Below are 24246 nucleotides of genomic sequence, written 5' to 3'. Positions count from 1 at the left end.
CACCTCCAGCTTCTGGGTCTAATCAGTCATTTTCTACCGAAAATTCTTGAACGGTCCGGACTGTTACACAACGATCCTACTAAATTTACTTGCCATGGTTATTTAAAACACATAAAAATCCACCTATTTGTGAAATTTGTAAACTTTCCGGTCCATATTGAGGAAACTATGAGCATGGAGGATGACGCGAAAAACTGGGTTGAAATTTCAGGGCCTCAAGTATGCGTCCCGAATTCGTCGGAAAATCGGTATTCCTAAATGTAATGCCAAAATTTATTTTGCTGGCACTAAAGAAGAGATATCAGTTGAGGTTTAGGCGTTTTCAGTATCTAAAATGGAGAACTCTAGTGAAAGTTACGGCGAGTTGAAAATACCGAAAAAATAAGGCCTGTGAGCAGCCATTCAAAGTGTCGCTATTTATTTAATATTTATTTATTCAGGTAAACCAACGGGCATAAAGCCCATTTACAGGCACCTTTAGAAACAAATAAGGAAAACCAAGCACTAAAAAGATAAAACAAGGGGTAGCAATAACAGAAAGAAGTGACATGACATAAAAGGCAAACACAGAAATAAAAACAACAAAACAGGAAAAATTATTAAAAACACGCAGCCTGAAGCACACGCCGAAAGGCGGAAACAGGACTAAAAAATCTATGTTTGGATTTGCTTTAAAAACGTCATTACAAGTGGTTAAACATCTTAAGATTGGGGAATATTTTCTCAGATTTACTCTGGAGGCACTGATGCATTAAAACAAACCTTGTACAAAATGGATGGACAATTATACCATGAATTGACCAGTTTGTAAACAAAAATAGCATCTAAAAACTTTTGCCTCCTCACCAGTCGGGGAAGCTTAAACCTAGCACATAGTGAATCGTAATCTGTTGAAGTATATTGCACATTTGATTTAAAACATAAAAATTTAATACATTTCTGCTGTACACGTTTGATTTTATCAATTTGAGTTATTTGCCATGGTGACCAAATTACACTGCAGTACTCAAGATGGCTTCTAACATGGGTCACATATAAAGATCTTAATGTAGAAATGTAGGAAAAATTGGCACATGTACATTTGATAAAACCCATCATTCTAAAAGCTTTCCTGACAATACTATCAATATGGGTGCTAAAAGACATCTGTGTAGAAAGTAGAATACCAAGATCTTTGATACTATGAACATGAAAAAGGGGACCATCAGCAATACTGTAATTGTATGCAATCAGTTTCTTTTTGTTACTAAATGTAATTACATTACACTTCCCCACATTGAGCTTCAATTTCCATGTATTACACCATTTGTAGACATTATTGTCTGTTTGAAGAGAAATACAATCATCTTGTGTTCTAACTATGCGATATATTTTGGCATCGTCAGCATACATTGAGCACAATGATGACCCATGACTGTTGACAATGCCTGGCATGAGGATAGATTATATGCTATCTGGCGCATTTGGATTTGAATTTTACAACCCTGTTTCGAACAAACACTTGTCATTGTCATTTGGGCGCACAATGCGTAGAATTATGACTATAGCACATATTACATTGTTTGTTTGACGTCAATAGTGTCTTTTGAAATGTGGCAGTTTACTTAAAGTCTCGTCGACTGATTTCCAATATGGCGTCGGTCACAATGCTCATTAACACATTCATTTTTTCTTTAAATTACAAGAAAAAAATCATAAAAAATAAAAATGAAGATGTGCTGACTTGAAATCAACAAATCTGAGTAAGCTACCCCCTGCGCATCAACACATCAGATATCAAAGCAATCTGACAAGTAGTATTTGAGGAGATGATGAAAATGTCATTTTTTTGAAAAAAATCATAAAAAATTGAAAATGGCACAGATCAACTTGACAAATAGTATTTGAGGAGATGATGAAAATGTCATTTTTTGAAAAAAAATCATAAAAAATTGAAAATGGCACAGATCAACTTGGCATGAACAAATCTGAATAGCCTCCACCCCCCACCCCCCCACCCCCCCCCCCCCCCCCCCCCCCAGGGAACATGCACACCAAATATCGAAGAATTCTGACTGTCACTTTCGGAGAAGATGATGAAAATATAAAAATTTGACGGACACCAATGATTCACTATACTCTATACCTCTTATAAGCTGATAAGCCCGGACCGATGACGTCATTACAGTTTTCTGGGAATTATGAACATCTAACAATTTGAAGATTCTTCATTATGAGATGGTATGACTTAGAAATGACAGGTATTGCTACCGTACCATTGACTATGATAGAAATGACAGGTATTGCTACCTTACCGTTGACTATGATAGAAATGACAGGTATTGCTACCTTACCATTGACTATGATAGAAATGACAGGTATTGCAACCTTACCGTTGACTATGATAGAAATGACAGGTATTGCTACCTTACCGTTGACTATGATAGAAATGACAGGTATTGCTACCTTACCGTTGACTATGATAGAAATGACAGGTATTGCTACCTTACCATTGACTATGATAGAAATGACAGGTATTGCTACCTTACCGTTGACTATGATAGAAATGACAGGTATTGCTACCTTACCACTGACTATGATAGAAATGACAGGTATTGCTACCTTACCATTGACTATGATAGAAATGACAGGTATTGCTACCTTACCATTGACTATGATAGAAATAACAGGTATTGCTACCTTACCGTTGACTATGATAGAAATGACAGGTATTGCTACCTTACCGTTGACTATGATAGAAATGACAGGTATTGCTACCTTACCATTGACTATGATAGAAATGACAGGTATTGCTACCTTACCGTTGACTATGATAGAAATGACAGGTATTGCTACCTTACCATTCACTATGATAGAAATGACAGGTATTGCTACCGTACCATTGACTATGATAGAAATGACAGGTATTGCTACCGTACCATTGACTATGATAGAAATGACAGGTATTGCTACCTTACCGTTGACTATGATAGAAATGACAGGTATTGCTACCTTACCATTCACTATGATAGAAATGACAGGTATTGCTACCTTACCATTGACTATGATAGAAATGACAGGTATTGCTACCTTACCATTGACTATGATAGAAATGACAGGTATTGCTACCTTACCGTTGACTATGATAGAAATGACAGGTATTGCTACCTTACCATTGACTATGATAGAAATGACAGGTATTGCTACCTTACCGTTGACTATGATAGAAATGACAGGTATTGCTACCTTAACATTGACTATGATAGAAATGACAGGTATTGCTACCTTACCGTTGACTATGATAGAAATGACAGGTATTGCTACCTTACCGTTGACTATGATAGAAATGACAGGAATTGCTACCGTACCATTGACTATTATAGAAATGACAGGTATTGCTACCTTACCATTGACTATGATAGAAATGACAGGTATTGCTACCTTACCGTTGACTATGATAGAAATGACAGGTATTGCTACCTTACCGTTGACTATGATAGAAATGACAGGTATTGCTACCTTACCATTGACTATGATAGAAATGACAGGTATTGCTACCTTACCGTTGACTATGATAGAAATGACAGGTATTGCTACCTTACCACTGACTATGATAGAAATGACAGGTATTGCTACCTTACCATTGACTATGATAGAAATGACAGGTATTGCTACCTTACCATTGACTATGATAGAAATGACAGGTATTGCTACCTTACCATTGACTATGATAGAAATGACAGGTATTGCTACCTTACCACTGACTATGATAGAAATGACAGGTATTGCTACCTTACCATTGACTATGATAGAAATGACAGGTATTGCTACCTTACCATTGACTATGATAGAAATGACAGGTATTGCTACCTTACCGTTGACTATGATAGAAATGACAGGTATTGCTACCTTACCATTGACTATGATAGAAATGACAGGTATTGCTACCTTACCGTTGACTATGATAGAAATGACAGGTATTGCTACCTTACCATTGACTATGATAGAAATGACAGGTATTGCTACCTTACCATTGACTATGATAGAAATGACAGGTATTGCTACCTTACCATTGACTATGATAGAAATGACAGGTATTGCTACCTTACCGTTGACTATGATAGAAATGACAGGTATTGCTACCTTACCATTGACTATGATAGAAATGACAGGTATTGCTACCTTACCGTTGACTATGATAGAAATGACAGGTATTGCTACCTTACCCTTGACTATGATAGAAATGACAGGTATTGCTACCTTACCATTGACTATGATAGAAATGACAGGTATTGCTACCTTACCGTTGACTATGATAGAAATGACAGGTATTGCTACCTTACCATTGACTATGATAGAAATGACAGGTATTGCTACCTTACCGTTCACTATGATAGAAATGACAGGTATTGCTACCGTACCGTTGACTATGATAGAAATGACAGGTATTGCTACCTTACCGTTGACTATGATAGAAATGACAGGTATTGCTACCTTACCGTTGACTATGATAGAAATGACAGGTATTGCTACCTTACCGTTGACTATGATAGAAATGACAGGTATTGCTACCTTACCATTGACTATGATAGAAATGACAGGTATTGCTACCTTACCATTGACTATGATAGAAATGACAGGTATTGCTACCGTACCATTGACTATGATAGAAATGACAGGTATTGCTACCGTACCATTGACTATGATAGAAATGACAGGTATTGCTACCTTACCGTTGACTATGATAGAAATGACAGGTATTGCTACCTTACCATTCACTATGATAGAAATGACAGGTATTGCTACCTTACCATTCACTATGATAGAAATGACAGGTATTGCTACCTTACCATTGACTATGATAGAAATTACAGGTATTGCTACCTTACCATTGACTATGATAGAAATGACAGGTATTGCTACCTTACCATTGACTATGATAGAAATGACAGGTATTGCTACCTTACCGTTGACTATGATAGAAATGACAGGTATTGCTACCTTACCATTGACTATGATAGAAATGACAGGTATTGCTACCTTACCACTGACTATGATAGAAATGACAGGTATTGCTACCTTACCATTGACTATGATAGAAATGACAGGTATTGCTACCTTACCATTGACTATGATAGAAATGACAGGTATTGCTACCTTACCACTGACTATGATAGAAATGACAGGTATTGCTACCTTACCATTGACTATGATAGAAATGACAGGTATTGCTACCTTACCGTTGACTATGATAGAAATGACAGGTATTGCTACCTTACCATTGACTATGATAGAAATGACAGGTATTGCTACCTTACCATTGACTATGATAGAAATGACAGGTATTGCTACCTTACCATTGACTATGATAGAAATGACAGGTATTGCTACCTTACCGTTGACTATGATAGAAATGACAGGTATTGCTACCTTACCATTGACTATGATAGAAATGACAGGTATTGCTACCTTACCGTTGACTATGATAGAAATGACAGGTATTGCTACCTTACCGTTGACTATGATAGAAATGACAGGTATTGCTACCTTACCATTGACTATGATAGAAATGACAGGTATTGCTACCTTACCGTTGACTATGATAGAAATGACAGGTATTGCTACCTTACCATTCACTATGATAGAAATGACAGGTATTGCTACCTTACCATTGACTATGATAGAAATGACAGGTATTGCTACCTTACCGTTCACTATGATAGAAATGACAGGTATTGCTACCGTACCGTTGACTATGATAGAAATGACAGGTATTGCTACCTTACCGTTGACTATGATAGAAATGACAGGTATTGCTACCTTACCGTTGACTATGATAGAAATGACAGGTATTGCTACCTTACCGTTGACTATGATAGAAATGACAGGTATTGCTACCTTACCATTGACTATGATAGAAATGACAGGTATTGCTACCTTACCATTGACTATGATAGAAATGACAGGTATTGCTACCGTACCATTGACTATGATAGAAATGACAGGTATTGCTACCGTACCATTGACTATGATAGAAATGACAGGTATTGCTACCTTACCGTTGACTATGATAGAAATGACAGGTATTGCTACCTTACCATTCACTATGATAGAAATGACAGGTATTGCTACCTTACCATTCACTATGATAGAAATGACAGGTATTGCTACCTTACCATTGACTATGATAGAAATGACAGGTATTGCTACCTTACCATTGACTATGATAGAAATGACAGGTATTGCTACCTTACCGTTGACTATGATAGAAATGACAGGTATTGCTACCGTACCGTTGACTATGATAGAAATGACAGGTATTGCTACCTTACCGTTGACTATGATAGAAATGACAGGTATAGCTACCTTACCATTGACTATGATAGAAATGACAGGTATTGCTACCTTAACATTGACTATGATAGAAATGACAGGTATTGCTACCTTACCGTTGACTATGATAGAAATGACAGGTATTGCTACCTTAACATTGACTATGATAGAAATGACAGGTATTGCTACCTTACCGTTGACTATGATAGAAATGACAGGTATTGCTACCTTACCGTTGACTATGATAGAAATGACAGGTATTGCTACCTTACCATTGACTATGATAGAAATGACAGGTATTGCTACCTTACTGTTGACTATGATAGAAATGACAGGTATTGCTACCTTACCATTGACTATGATAGAAATGACAGGTATTGCTACCTTACCGTTGACTATGATAGAAATGACAGGTATTGCTACCTTACCATTGACTATGATAGAAATGACAGGTATTGCTACCTTACCGTTGACTATGATAGAAATGACAGGTATTGCTACCTTACCGTTGACTATGATAGAAATGACAGGTATTGCTACCTTACCGTTGACTATGATAGAAATGACAGGTATTGCTACCTTACCGTTGACTATGATAGAAATGACAGGTATTGCTACCTTACCGTTGACTATGATAGAAATGACAGGTATTGCTACCTTACCGTTGACTATGATAGAAATGACAGGTATTGCTACCTTACCATTGACTATGATAGAAATGACAGGTATTGCTACCTTACCCTTGACTATGATAGAAATGACAGGTATTGCTACCTTACCATTGACTATGATAGAAATGACAGGTATTGCTACCGTATCATTGACTATGATAGAAATGACAGGTATTGCTACCGTACCATTGACTATGATAGAAATGACAGGTATTGCTACCTTACCGTTGACTATGATAGAAATGACAGGTATTGCTACCTTACCACTGACTATGATAGAAATGACAGGTATTGCTACCTTACCATTGACTATGATAGAAATGACAGGTATTGCTACCTTACCATTGACTATGATAGAAATGACAGGTATTGCTACCTTACCGTTGACTATGATAGAAATGACAGGTATTGCTACCTTACCGTTGACTATGATAGAAATGACAGGTATTGCTACCTTACCGTTGACTATGATAGAAATGACAGGTATTGCTACCTTACCGTTGACTATGATAGAAATGACAGGTATTGCTACCTTACCGTTGACTATGATAGAAATGACAGGTATTGCTACCTTACCACTGACTATGATAGAAATGACAGGTATTGCTACCTTACCATTCACTATGATAGAAATGACAGGTATTGCTACCTTACCATTGACTATGATAGAAATGACAGGTATTGCTACCTTACCGTTGACTATGATAGAAATGACAGGTATTGCTACCGTACCATTGACTATGATAGAAATGACAGGTATTGCTACCTTACCGTTGACTATGATAGAAATGACAGGTATTGCTACCGTACCATTGACTATGATAGAAATGACAGGTATTGCTACCTTACCGTTGACTATGATAGAAATGACAGGTATTGCTACCTTACCGTTGACTATGATAGAAATGACAGGTATTGCTACCTTACCGTTGACTATGATAGAAATGACAGGTATTGCTACCTTACCCTTGACTATGATAGAAATGACAGGTATTGCTACCTTACCATTGACTATGATAGAAATGACAGGTATTGCTACCGTACCATTGACTATGATAGAAATGACAGGTATTGCTACCGTACCATTGACTATGATAGAAATGACAGGTATTGCTACCTTACCGTTGACTATGATAGAAATGACAGGTATTGCTACCTTACCATTGACTATGATAGAAATGACAGGTATTGCTACCTTACCATTGACTATGATAGAAATGACAGGTATTGCTACCTTACCATTGACTATGATAGAAATGACAGGTATTGCTACCTTACCATTGACTATGATAGAAATGACAGGTATTGCTACCTTACCGTTGACTATGATAGAAATGACAGGTATTGCTACCTTACCATTGACTATGATAGAAATGACAGGTATTGCTACCTTACCATTGACTATGATAGAAATGACAGGTATTGCTACCTTACCGTTGACTATGATAGAAATGACAGGTATTGCTACCTTACCACTGACTATGATAGAAATGACAGGTATTGCTACCTTACCATTGACTATGATAGAAATGACAGGTATTGCTACCTTACCATTGACTATGATAGAAATGACAGGTATAGCTACCTTACCGTTGACTATGATAGAAATGACAGGTATTGCTACCGTACCATTGACTATGATAGAAATGACAGGTATTGCTACCTTACCGTTGACTATGATAGAAATGACAGGTATTGCTACCTTACCACTGACTATGATAGAAATGACAGGTATTGCTACCTTACCATTGACTATGATAGAAATGACAGGTATTGCTACCTTACCATTGACTATGATAGAAATGACAGGTATTGCTACCTTACCATTGACTATGATAGAAATGACAGGTATTGCTACCTTACCGTTGACTATGATAGAAATGACAGGTATTGCTACCTTACCATTGACTATGATAGAAATGACAGGTATTGCTACCTTACCGTTGACTATGATAGAAATGACAGGTATTGCTACCTTACCATTGACTATGATAGAAATAACAGGTATTGCTACCTTACCATTGACTATGATAGAAATGACAGGTATTGCTACCTTACCATTGACTATGATAGAAATGACAGGTATTGCTACCGTACCGTTGACTATGATAGAAATGACAGGTATTGCTACCTTACCATTGACTATGATAGAAATGACAGGTATTGCTACCTTACCGTTGACTATGATAGAAATGACAGGTATTGCTACCTTACCGTTGACTATGATAGAAATGACAGGTATTGCTACCTTACCGTTGACTATGATAGAAATGACAGGTATTGCTACCTTACCATTGACTATGATAGAAATGACAGGTATTGCTACCTTACCGTTGACTATGATAGAAATGACAGGTATTGCTACCTTACCATTGACTATGATAGAAATGACAGGTATTGCTACCTTACCGTTGACTATGATAGAAATGACAGGTATTGCTACCTTACCATTGACTATGATAGAAATGACAGGTATTGCTACCGTACCATTGACTATTATAGAAATGACAGGTATTGCTACCTTACCATTGACTATGATAGAAATGACAGGTATTGCTACCTTACCGTTGACTATGATAGAAATGACAGGTATTGCTACCTTACCATTGACTATGATAGAAATGACAGGTATTGCTACCTTACCGTTGACTATGATAGAAATGACAGGTATTGCTACCTTACCACTGACTATGATAGAAATGACAGGTATTGCTACCTTACCATTGACTATGATAGAAATGACAGGTATTGCTACCTTACCATTGACTATGATAGAAATGACAGGTATTGCTACCTTACCGTTGACTATGATAGAAATGACAGGTATTGCTACCTTACCGTTGACTATGATAGAAATGACAGGTATTGCTACCTTACCATTGACTATGATAGAAATGACAGGTATTGCTACCTTACCGTTGACTATGATAGAAATGACAGGTATTGCTACCTTACCATTGACTATGATAGAAATGACAGGTATTGCTACCTTACCATTGACTATGATAGAAATGACAGGTATTGCTACCTTACCGTTGACTATGATAGAAATGACAGGTATTGCTACCGTACCGTTGACTATGATAGAAATGACAGGTATTGCTACCTTACCGTTGACTATGATAGAAATGACAGGTATTGCTACCTTACCGTTGACTATGATAGAAATGACAGGTATTGCTACCTTACCGTTGACTATGATAGAAATGACAGGTATTGCTACCTTACCCTTGACTATGATAGAAATGACAGGTATTGCTACCTTACCATTGACTATGATAGAAATGACAGGTATTGCTACCGTACCATTGACTATGATAGAAATGACAGGTATTGCTACCGTACCATTGACTATGATAGAAATGACAGGTATTGCTACCTTACCGTTGACTATGATAGAAATGACAGGTATTGCTACCTTACCATTGACTATGATAGAAATGACAGGTATTGCTACCTTACCATTGACTATGATAGAAATGACAGGTATTGCTACCTTACCATTGACTATGATAGAAATGACAGGTATTGCTACCTTACCATTGACTATGATAGAAATGACAGGTATTGCTACCTTACCATTGACTATGATAGAAATGACAGGTATTGCTACCTTACCGTTGACTATGATAGAAATGACAGGTATTGCTACCTTACCGTTGACTATGATAGAAATGACAGGTATTGCTACCTTACCGTTGACTATGATAGAAATGACAGGTATTGCTACCTTACCATTGACTATGATAGAAATGACAGGTATTGCTACCTTACCGTTGACTATGATAGAAATGACAGGTATTGCTACCTTACCATTGACTATGATAGAAATGACAGGTATTGCTACCTTACCATTGACTATGATAGAAATGACAGGTATTGCTACCTTACCGTTGACTATGATAGAAATGACAGGTATTGCTACCGTACCGTTGACTATGATAGAAATGACAGGTATTGCTACCTTACCGTTGACTATGATAGAAATGACAGGTATTGCTACCTTACCGTTGACTATGATAGAAATGACAGGTATTGCTACCTTACCGTTGACTATGATAGAAATGACAGGTATTGCTACCTTACCCTTGACTATGATAGAAATGACAGGTATTGCTACCTTACCATTGACTATGATAGAAATGACAGGTATTGCTACCGTACCATTGACTATGATAGAAATGACAGGTATTGCTACCGTACCATTGACTATGATAGAAATGACAGGTATTGCTACCTTACCGTTGACTATGATAGAAATGACAGGTATTGCTACCTTACCATTGACTATGATAGAAATGACAGGTATTGCTACCTTACCATTGACTATGATAGAAATGACAGGTATTGCTACCTTACCATTGACTATGATAGAAATGACAGGTATTGCTACCTTACCATTGACTATGATAGAAATGACAGGTATTGCTACCTTACCAATGACTATGATAGAAATGACAGGTATTGCTACCTTACCGTTGACTATGATAGAAATGACAGGTATTGCTACCTTACCATTGACTATGATAGAAATGACAGGTATTGCTACCTTACCATTGACTATGATAGACAGTGTTCTCCCCAGGATTTTTTCACAAGAGGGGGGAATTGTTGCTGAGCGGAGCGAAGCACTGCGTGCGCTTTGCGCACGCTGGGGGGTGGTCAGGAGGGGTGTGTCCCCCTCCTGCCTAGGAACTTTTGCAATTTGCATCTTGAAATGGTGGCTTTTGGTGGCACTTTATTTAGCCATTTTAACCCACTTTAATCATGTGAATTTCAACACAACTGAAGTGTCAAAGTGAGTTTTGATATCTTAATGTTTAAATAGTGACAGAATTTAGCCAAATTTACCTGTGTCAAAAAAATAGTTTTTTAATAGTTTGTCCTAAATAGTTACTCAAATAGCTCATTTTAACACAAATGCTGAAAGAGTGTAACAAAACAAAATCTTCAACTTTCTGTAAAAAATTGCAGCAAATTTCAAGATGTTTCAGGAGGGTTGTAGTGTTGACTACAAAATGAAATCCATTTTCAAGAGCTTCATTGCATCATCACCATACCACTACCAAAACAAACAAAAGTCAAACACATAAGGGTGAAGATAACTTTGCCTTTATGCATAACAGCTGAGTAACTTGTCTCACTTCTGTGAGAATTCTCCTGTCTTTGTAATTTCCCCATTGGTGACTGCTTGTTCAAAGTAAACAGTGTCAGATTTGGTCCATCTATTGATATTCCCATAGTGATTCAATTCGTCTAAATGTACTCTTTTCTAGTTGACTTCTCATTAAATTTATCATTTAATTCCCGGACTTGAGAACTGCTCAGAATGACGGACCAGTATTTGCGGTGACGCAAAACCATGCGTATTATACCGTACGCAATGGAAATTAATTTTTTATGCATATTGATCGAACGATCCGTATCCTATACGCAACGAATTTTGTTACATTTGCCATACCCCTCGACTGACGATCGTACTATACTGAGTGAGAGTCGATTGTTTTTATTTTGATACATAATACTATTATAGACCACTAACGAACTTGTACCCTGGCCCTGTTACAGTCAATGTAAAGAAGACGCAACACTAATGTTGCAATTTTTGTTGCCATTGTTGTGTCTAACTGGAAAATTAATAGTACATGCCAAACACAGCTGCACATGTTCAAATGGACACTCAATACGTCACGCTCCCACGTCAAAAAAAAACTCACACTGTAAGACATGCCTAGCCATGATATAGTTCTCTTCAGCATGTTCAGTTTTTTTTACGAAAACAAAAATAGTCGGTGACAATACGGCATGGCAGTTTCAGTTAGCACAGGTCTTTTTTGAAAGAAGGCGAAACCGCTTCGTGTCACTATGGGTGGTAATGAAGTCAATCAAAAGAAAATGAAATAAAACGAATCGGAATACATAGTTTTCAAGTGGGACAGGTATCCGACAAAACTTTCTGCTACGACGACTCACTAAGATTTTGAAAGGTCAAAGATTGTACTATGACGACACATGCAACGTCCGAACTATTAAACTAAAGGGAAGGGACAGAGGGGAACTTAGCGTTCAACTTCAATACTGACGTAGCCATGGAAAATCTTACTTGCGTGTTTTTATATTAAGAGAAGCAATTCATAGACACTGCGACTCTGAAAACCATAGATTTTGTAGTACATTTAGTGTACACGTAAACACAGACCGTTCCGAGACTTTTGTCACGGCCCACCTATCCATGAACAATGGAATCGCCCACATTGACACCACATGTTTATCTGTGTTGAGGCCATCGCATCTCACCCGATATCTCCGTAAGTTCGATCGTGGTTCGATGGGTACGAAAATATTAGCCCATTTTCGTTTCGATTACAATTCAATAAATAGTTAAGGAACTAGAATGTACCATTTTGTTCATTTTAGTGACATATTATTTAGTATCATCTAAGTAGTGTCGGTGAACAACACAAGCCTTTCAAAGTTTCGCATTTCATTTTGTTTTTGTACCGTAAACTCGAGAAAGTGTGTGTTTACATGCAAACAATCCCGCGATCTGAGTTCAAGTTCGCCCTGAAAAGGGCCGACGTGTAAAATATTCCGTGTACCTCCTGATCTTCATTGAGCTAAATGACGGAGGAAAGACATGTTGACTGTTTGAAAGCTATAGAATGAATGACACGTTTGATGAAAGTATGCGTGAATGTGATTCGCACGAAGTTTGACATCAGTGACAGTAGCCTCTTTACCGAGATATTTGACTTTCCAAAATGGCGACCATGAGATCGTAGCGAAACCGCGAGAGAAGTAAATCGTTTTGCCCCGTTTGTTGAAAAAATATTCAATTCATTTTTTTTCGTCAAAACTTACAAGGGGGCGCCAAGAATTTACAAGAGGGCGCGGCGCCCCTGTTACCTTGTTCAGGGAGAACACTGATAGAAATGACAGGTATTGCTACCGTACCATTGACTATGATAGAAATGACAGGTATTGCTACCGTACCATTGACTATGATAGAAATGACAGGTATTGCTACCTTACCGTTGACTATGATAGAAATGACAGGTATTGCTACCTTACCATTGACTATGATAGAAATGACAGGTATTGCTACCTTACCATTGACTATGATAGAAATGACAGGTATTGCTACCTTACCATTGACTATGATAGAAATGACAGGTATTGCTACCGTACCATTGACTATGATAGAAATGACAGGTATTGCTACCTTACCATTGACTATGATAGAAATGACAGGTATTGCTACCTTACCGTTGACTATGATAGAAATGACAGGTATTGCTACCGTACCGTTGACTATGATAGAAATGACAGGTATTGCTACCTTACCGTTGACTATGATAGAAATGACAGGTATTGCTACCTTAACATTGACTATGATAGAAATGACAGGTATTGCTACCTTACCGTTGACTATGATAGAAATGACAGGTATTGCTACCTTACCGTTGACTATGATAGAAATGACAGGTATTGCTACCTTACCGTTGACTATGATAGAAATGACAGGTATTGCTACCTTACCGTTGACTATGATAGAAATGACAGGTATTGCTACCTTACCATTGACTATGATAGAAATGACAGGTATTGCTACCTTACCATTGACTATGATAGAAATGACAGGTATTGCTACCTTACCGTTGACTATGATAGAAATGACAGGTATTGCTACCTTACCATTGACTATGATAGAAATGACAGGTATTGCTACCTTACCATTGACTATGATAGAAATGACAGGTATTGCTACCGTACCGTTGACTATGATAGAAATGACAGGTATTGCTACCTTACCATTGACTATGATAGAAATGACAGGTATTGCTACCTTACCATTGACTATGATAGAAATGACAGGTATTGCTACCTTACCGTTGACTATGATAGAAATGACAGGTATTGCTACCTTACCGTTGACTATGATAGAAATGACAGGTATTGCTACCTTACCATTGACTATGATAGAAATGACAGGTATTGCTACCTTACCATTGACTATGATAGAAATGACAGGTATTGCTACCTTACCATTGACTATGATAGAAATGACAGGTATTGCTACCGTACCATTGACTATGATAGAAATGACAGGTATTGCTACCGTACCATTGACTATGATAGAAATGACAGGTATTGCTACCTTACCGTTGACTATGATAGAAATGACAGGTATTGCTACCTTACCGTTGACTATGATAGAAATGACAGGTATTGCTACCTTACCGTTGACTATGATAGAAATGACAGGTATTGCTACCTTACCATTGACTATGATAGAAATGACAGGTATTGCTACCTTACCATTGACTATGATAGAAATGACAGGTATTACTACCTTACCGTTGACTATGATAGAAATGACAGGTATTGCTACCTTACCATTGACTATGATAGAAATGACAGGTATTGCTACCTTACCATTGACTATGATAGAAATGACAGGTATTGCTACCTTACCATTGACTATGATAGAAATGACAGGTATTGCTACCTTACCATTGACTATGATAGAAATGACAGGTATTGCTACCGTACCATTGACTATGATAGAAATGACAGGTATTGCTACCTTACCATTGACTATGATAGAAATGACAGGTATTGCTACCTTACCATTGACTATGATAGAAATGACAGGTATTGCTACCTTACCATTGACTATGATAGAAATGACAGGTATTGCTACCTTACCATTGACTATGATAGAAATGACAGGTATTGCTACCTTACCATTGACTATGATAGAAATGACAGGTATTGCTACCGTACCGTTGACTATGATAGAAATGACAGGTATTGCTACCTTACCGTTCACTATGATGTCAATTTTGTCTGGTAAATATTTGAGTTCTAATCAAGTTTGTTCTGAGAAAGATTTTTCTCATCAGAAGTCAAGTTGGCAATAATTTCACAACTAAATATACTAGACATAATTGGTAGGGATCAGTCACAAACCTTGTGGGGTATGTACAATTGGTAGGGATCAGTCACAAACCTTGTGGGGTATGTACAATTGGTAGGGATCAGTCACATCCCTTGTGGGGTATGTACAATTGGTAGGGATCAGTCACAACCCTTGTGGGGTATGTACAATTGGTAGGGATCAGTCACAAACCTTGTGGGGTATGTACAATTAGTAGGGATCAGTCACAAACCTTGTGGGGTATGTACAATTGGTAGGGATCAGTCACAAACCTTGTGGGGTTTGTACAATTGGTAGGGATAAGTCACAACCCTTGTGGGGTATGTACAATTGGTAGGGATCAGGCACAAACCTTGTGGGGTATGTACAATTGGTAGGGATCAGTCACAACCCTTGTGGGGGTATGTACAATTGGTAGGGATCAGTCACATCCCTTGTGGGGTATGTACAATTGGTAGGGATCAGTCACAAACCTTGTGGGGTATGTACAATTGGTAGGGATCAGTCACAAACCTTGTGGGGTATGTACAATTGGTAGGGATCAGTCACAACCCTTGTGGGGTATGTACAATTGGTAGGGATCAGTCACAAACCTTGTGGGGTATGTACAATTGGTAGGGATCAGTCACAAACCTTGTGGGGTATGTACAATTGGTAGGGATCAGTCACAAACCTTGTGGGGTTTGTACAAATGGTAGGGATCAGTCACAACCCTTGTGGGGTATGTACAATTGGTAGGGATCAGTCACAAACCTTGTGGGGTATGTACAATTAGTAGGGATCAGTCACATCCCTTGTGGGGTATGTACAATTGGTAGGGATCAGTCACAACCCTTGTGGGGTATGTACAATTGGTAGGGATCAGTCACAACCCTTGTGGGGTATGTACAATTGGTAGGGATCAGTCACAAACCTTGTGGGGTATGTACAATTGGTAGGGATCAGTCACAACCCTTGTGGGGTATGTACAATTGGTAGGAATCAGTCACAAACCTTGTGGGGTATGTACAATTGGTAGGGATCAGTCACAACCCTTGTGGGGTATGTACAATTGGTAGGGATAAGTCACAACCCTTGTGGGGTATGTACAATTGGTAGGGATAAGTCACAACCCTTGTGGGGATATGATATAGGAAAACATATGGTAATTCTTGTTGACGATACTGATTTGTAATTACTCTGTTGTTGAGCTTTGTCAGTATTTTTTTTATTTATTTGTTTTTGTAAACATAACCAAATAAGCCTGAGCACCCTGTGGTCTACCAATAAAGGCTGTATGATAACACATGACTCACCTGTGCCACGTCTGCCTTCAAACTCACCGGTTTACCAATACTGACATCACTGGATCTTTGGCTTTGAAGTACATGGTTAAAGTACTGCCATAATTCAATCTTGATTTCATCTTGTATTTCCAACCTAGTGAAAACAAACCTTTAATCAAAGACGTACATGTATATATATATATATATATATATATATATAGTGAACACATATTGCCTGGCCATGAGGGCTATAGCACTCGTTTATTACACCCGAGGGACTGTGAGTTACCAGAATCACATGCTATTTCCCGAGGCCAAAGGTGATTCTGGTAACTCACAGTCACGAGGGGGTAATGAACGGGTGCTATAGCCCGAATATAGGCCAGGCAATATGTGTTTTATAATATACCTCATGCTGTGAACTCGCGGTGGCAGACGACATCGTCAGAAGCTGCCATTTTGACCTGCTGTGAACGCGCGGTGGTCACGTGACCATATAAAAGTTGATGGAACTATTTCCCTAGGGAAATAGTCATTTCTATTTTCCTATCACGTGACTGATTCTAGCGAATCATGGCACAGTATTATCACTAGGTATATTATAATTATATATATATATATATATATATATATATATATATATATATATATATATATATATATATATATATATATATATATATATATATATATATATATATATATATATATATATAACTTAAAATTACATAATCTTAATTGCCTTCTTTTTCTAAGGTGTAATGTGTAGTACACAATTTTCAAAAAATAGCTTACTGGGAACTGTTATTATGAATGGAATTTTTTTATGTAGTTAGGTAATGGTCTATACGTAATGGAATATCTCAGACCACAGTATCTCTATAGAGGTCTGAGATAATTTATATGAATATTTCATAGACAATAATAATTGACCCCACTCCCTGTCAAATGACACCACATTTTGGAACCAAGGGGCCCATTACAATTCTGCCGATGCTAAAAGTAACACCTTTTAGCACCTTCTTACACCTGTACCCATATGGTGAATAACGCCACCAGCCTATGCTTTGGGGCTATGTGTAAATAAAACTTGTTTGTCTAAACTAAGCATCTTGCTGGAACTCGTTGACACCTCTCAATCCGATAATGGTCAGTAGTTGTACCTCACATCACAGACAAGAAACTGTGTTCCTTGTCTGTGCTCAGATGTTGTACCATGGCTCACAGTCCTGCTTGCAGACGGTGCACGCGTTTCGCTCAACACCGTCCTACGAAAAGTAACCGTCCTATAGCGAGTGCGAAAACAAAATACTTTCGCACCAATAACAAAATAATTACATATAATTTTTTTTATAAAGCTATCAAATATTAGCAATCGGTCGAATATGTACTCATTTTACATCTTTTTGACGATAGTAGTCGCTGGTACGATCACAAAAGGTGTCGAAAATCGGAACTTTTCCAGTTCCGACTGATTTCAAAGTCCCGCCTTACAAACTCCGCCACATTTGATCGGGCGTCCGCTTGGGCATAAATTTTACGATTGAACTTGTGATTTCGGGATTTCTGGTCCTCCGGACTGGGACTAGTACTTTTGTAGCCAAGGCGAGGTAAAATTACTAAATAGTCGATTTATTGCTGATATTTGAACACAGATGCGTTAAATCTTTAGTTACTACTATACTAGCATTTCAGGTAAGCCCAGGTTTCACAACTGTCTCTTTGTAGGCGACTTACTCCGTATGCAAGCAGGGCGACATGGACCCTCAGACCACTAGTGGTCAACCGGTCTGAGATGGATCATAGACCCTACGAAATGGATGTAGCCTAGTAGAAATGTCTGTATTTGTGAACAGTAAGGAATGTCTCTCAGATAGACTGTGTCCATGACTGTACAATGTTGTGTCAATCAAGGCCTCTTCGCAGGTTTGTGAAAATGATGCTGGGGACTAATCTCCATTTCAAAAAGGGAAGTTTTTCTAACTGAAAAAGGTGTTTGTCCTGAATGTTCGATATCTTGCATTTCCGTCATTTTCTCGTCTCTGTTAATTTTAGCGACGAAGGGATATGATATTCCATAGAACGCCTTTTGTTTTATCAATTACAAACAATAGCATGTGAAGGGCGATATAATGTTGCCTTGTCCGAGAAACGGGAAGTACACTAGCTGTTTTCACTTCACTGCTCACACTTACATTGAAGAGCTATGTAGTCAGTAATCTTGGTTAGTCTATTCTATTGTCAAACAGAATTTTCCCTCAAATTCAACATCACTGTCAGAATATATTCGAGAAAGGTTTACAACGTTTAAACTTTATTCATCCTGGATCCAATAGCAAGTGTACATTCTTTGATCACGGATTTGCGAGTGCAAAACATTATAAAACTTAAAAGCACGGGACTGCAATTTTGTGTTCCTTGTCTGTGTAACCTCAGATCACTGAAAATATTCATTAGTGGTCTGAGTCTGAGTTGGAACACATCTCCGTTTATAGTGCTAGTTGTGTGTATTCACTAAGCCGTTTCAATATAATAATCATATGGATGTTTTATTTTCAACATCACGCAAACCATTGGCCTCTTTTCATGGTAGCGATTAGTCTATCTGCCAGACCTCGGATGTTCTTCCGATACAATACGACACACGACCGAACATCGCTATCGAGGATGGAACATCCAAGGCAAGCCCTCACTGCGAACTTCGTTCGCTTATAGTAATTAGTATCGAAAGAAAGCACGAACATCTAGCAGCAAGATTAGGTAGCGATTTGACAGACGCCAACAAAATCGAATTTTAGACTCTAATATTACTCTTCGCACGTACAGAGTACTTTTTATAGGATAATATCATAAAAAGTGAATCAGAGCAAGCATCTAACCTAGAGTCTAAAATCAGATTTTATCCGATAATGGATATTTGTGTAATGTCGCGTCTTCATGGGGTCAGGTGTAAAAAAGACGGGTCAAAGTTTGGAAATGTGCACTCAGAGAACTGCGACACAACTGCTGACAGAGAGTTCTCAAATCGTATTTCAGAGCTAAGGTGGCTATTGTCCTGCGTGTTCATTATAAAGCGGCCAAGTTCGCGTCACAATTTGTAAAATAACGCTACGACATTATACTAAACAATAAAGAATAAATAAGCCTTTGAAGTTTCTGTGCTCCTACTATAAATACTTCCTATGAATCTGGCCACAGCTACTCATGTCCTAGTCTAGCTGCTAGACCTCAGGTGTTATTCTGAATTTACAATACGACAAGGATGGGCGTTCGCCGTCACAGCGAACTTCGTCGGGAGAAGCCCGAACGTCTAGCAGCAAGACAACCTCTTTCTATAGTGGTCTGAGCGCACCATGCATACAATGAAAAGATGGAAAAGAAGATTATGCAAATACCCGACACTTCTTTATTTCTGTTGATATAGATGATGAGGCCAATTAACACATTTCTAACAGCTTAGCATATTAACTAACCTCGGATTTTCGAGGTTGGGAAGTTCTCAATTGGTCATACTTTAGCATCGGAGAGAATTATAATGCTGTGTCCCCACTTGTTGGAAACCTTGGCAGAACACCGCCGACTAACCCCCCCCCCCCTCTCACCCACCCACCCACCCAACCCCTTTGTTATGTCAGAGCAGCATGTGTCTTTCATCATGGTAGAAGCCGTTGAGGTTTGATGAGGGACAGGGCTCAAAATTAATACTGTCGCGCAGTACATTTAGCTGCAATGTAATAATAGCTAAGAATATTTCCATCATTTTCAAAATTATGCTTAAAATTGGTAAAAGTCATACTGCATTCCTAATTTCTTGACCAGTTTTTAGCTTTAAATCAGTTGTATTATCAGGGAAATGACCGACTCCATAGCGTTTCATGACCCATGACATGCATGACCTTTGAAGACATTCCGATGTTTACATTATTACTTTTAATTACTTTTAAACAGTAAATCCCAAAGGGGTTCTGAGTTCTAGAAATGTTTACATGTTATCAGGTGGATTATTTTGACAAGTTCACACTGAAGAAAAATGTTTCATAGAAGTAATGGTTTATATAAATGAAAATTCATCTAGCACACTGATGACAATCACGTAAGTGTTTCAAAAAGTTACATACTAAAGTTCAAATTGGATAACTTGAAAACATTGTTAGCGATGGCAATGCCACTTTGATTAATAGGACGAATGTATTAGTACTCCTGATAAAATCACACAATAGTTCATGGCTACAGATATACACCCATCAGGATGATAAGTATTTATCATCTTCTTACAAAGTTGTTCTACAGACTTGTCAACCTTGCTAAAATGAAGGAAAGAGACTTGTAACAAGGAATTCAATAAAGAGAAGAGAAATGATGTTGTATAGAGACTAACAGGACAGAAAGGACAGAGAATAGAACTGAAGAAATACATTTTTTTTTCTTGCCCCCCCCCCCCCCCCCTTTTTTTTATTTCGCCCGCCCGACCCGCCTGACTATTCCATTGGAGATGAGAAACAAAAAAAACAAAACCTCACCCTAACATAGAAAGAAAATATTGGTCATTTCAGCTTGAAATGTTTGTCAAGGTCAAAAGTCAATGTCTCATAAGAAAGCTCATCATTGATAATATGAGAGTAGACTCTTGAATGAGGCCATATGTATCAAACTGTTGGAGGTAACAGATAAAATGTGCTTGTTTATCACAACATGGGTACCATTTTGCTATTCACATCAAGGTCGATAAATTAAGTGACTTGCATATGCTTCACATAATAATCATCTTAATGTTTTATTCAAAAAGCTTTGAAGAAACCCAAATTTAGCTATTTGACCTTGGAGAAGACTTTAAAGGTCGTGCCACATGATCTAAGTGTACACACAAAGGAGGCTCACAGCATTATGAGCTATTGCACACAGTTGTTTTTACCCATCATGCTCTGCACCCCCTTCCAGCCTCCTCTGACATTTGGTTATATTGGATGGAATATACTGGTAATACTGTTTTGGTAAATAATTTTGGTGTCTAAATAAAAAATGGCCACTTTTTTGCTTCTGTACTGAAGCATGTTCAGCACGGCCAACACGGGCACCATCTTTGTGTACAACTTTCGAAGTGCAAACGTCCATACTTGTTTACCATCGATCTAAAAACAGCAAAGACATAATTTTTCCACCAAAATAATTTCATATATAGTTAGATTAAACGGAATTCGTCATGATTACAGTAAAAAATAGTGGCAGTTCAAACGTAATGCCATCATATTTCAACATGCTATTGACAGTTGTTTAAATTATGCAAATGAGTGAGCTTGTCGAAGCCACGCCATGTCATGGTGATCCAGAAGGGACTGCCATCGTACACAACGACGTGGTGTCGCAAGGGTTAAACAGGTTACATTGCTTACTTGTTTAAATTGATTAGCACATTGGATATCCATTCTGTCAAGACTTGGTGTTTGTTTGGGATGTAACACTCTGTTGATGTCCATGCAAACTTTGCCAGTTGAACCTTGTCTTTCCAACCAGTGTCTTTGTCCTTCAATCTCTTATGAACTCCTGTCAATAGTAATAAAAGTATCAGTTATGGCTGTTTTATGATTGATTAAACTTGAATTTCCAAATCCAACGTCTCATCTCGGAAAGCAGTCAATAAAATCACACAAAACCAAACTTAAACTGTAAGGCGATCGATTAATTACTCAAATTGGTCATTAATATTCATCGGATTATTACCAAAACCTAATCAGTTCTGGCCATTACCCTATGGGACATGTTTATGAAATTTCGTTTGAATTGATGCAGCCGTTTTTTCGGAAATGGTGATACACACACACACACACACAGACTTCATCGCTATATTAAGACCTTCCTTATGGAAGGTAAAAAATGACAGCCGCACAGAGAGGTGGAAGCAGGTATGTTTCACGCTCTTATTACTAGGTGTAATGTTCATTTTTGAACTTTACGATATAGAAAAATATGTATTGGAATGGAAATTGTTGTAAGTATGAGAGAAATTATTGTTAGCTTCAGTGGTCACATGGTTTGTTTGTGTTTTGTGCTTATTTTGTATTTTAATTCTAAAATTGCATAGGTTTTTTTAGCGTTTCAACACATTTGTTAAATTCCTGCCAGCTGCCTGAGGCAAACTTTCGACTGCCCAGAGTTGAATTCTGAGTACGGATACACGTACAACAAGATGATGTCTTATACTCCCAACAATTACCAGTTTATACGTCTACGCTGATTTTATTTTTAGTCTCTAACCTTTGCCAAAAGCCTGACAAGATACATAGTTATTCATGTGTCGAACCATAAGGTGCATGCAATACAATGCAAGATTTCGCTCGAATTCATCAATCACTGATCGTGTAGAACTGTATTTGTACATCTTAAAATATTTATCTTTTATTTTGTTGAAAGCCGAGGCCTGTGTATTATATCAGTTCGTGTTTATGATAGTTATAATGAAACTTGTATCGTGTCAGACTGAAAAAAATGGCGCCAAACCATATGATGGAAGTGTGTTACATTGACGAATTGTGTCAAGAAGAAAAACAACAACAACGGAGGCCTCAAATTACACTTTTCATGTTCTGAGTTCATTTGAAATTCATGATTGTAGGTGTCACTACAACTAGGTAGTTTGACAAATGTTTTAATATTACCATATTTTTCATCCATGAGTACCTCTCAGCATACAAGTCAGGTAACTACCTGCAGAGTCAGCGTATTTTACAGTGATCAGCTGTATCTGCATATGTACAGTTACATGTATATAATTTGATTGTCAATTGACACATCATAGTGTCATGTCTTACAATTTTTTAACTTTTTGTTTTAGTTTTGGTGTCCATGTTTCGGTAATGTTATTATTTCCTGCCTTAGAAAAATTAGGATGTCAATAGCTCTGGATGTACATGTATATGCTGTGAGGTTCAACACATCTTCCTTATCCGCTATGGTTCTTCCTTATTATAAATTGTGAGATTTCAATATCACGGATTTCCATAATAAAAACCACCCATACCCAGGGATCACTCTGGGCCGCGATCACGCGCTATTTGCGCTG

The 24246-nt window shown here is 37.8% G+C and overlaps 1 protein-coding gene across 1 annotated transcript in view; it reads right to left on the bottom strand.

Moving 5' to 3' along the window:
• LOC144444421 (unhealthy ribosome biogenesis protein 2 homolog) overlaps positions 1–24246 on the bottom strand; it is a 257137-nt gene that overhangs the window by 229546 nt on the left and 3345 nt on the right. Inside the window, exons 3-4 of the mRNA XM_078133832.1 lie at positions 22580–22730; positions 17220–17343 (exon numbers count right to left, since the gene is read on the bottom strand). Coding sequence (XP_077989958.1) covers positions 17220–17343; positions 22580–22730 — 275 coding nt within the window. The remainder of the gene's footprint in view (positions 1–17219; positions 17344–22579; positions 22731–24246) is intronic.

The sequence above is a fragment of the Glandiceps talaboti genome, chromosome 13, assembly GCF_964340395.1.
Source record: "Glandiceps talaboti chromosome 13, keGlaTala1.1, whole genome shotgun sequence".
NCBI classification, from domain to species: domain Eukaryota; kingdom Metazoa; phylum Hemichordata; class Enteropneusta; family Spengelidae; genus Glandiceps; species Glandiceps talaboti.
The sequence above is the reverse complement of the archived record's forward strand: the minus strand, read 5'-3'. Positions and strand labels throughout refer to the sequence as shown.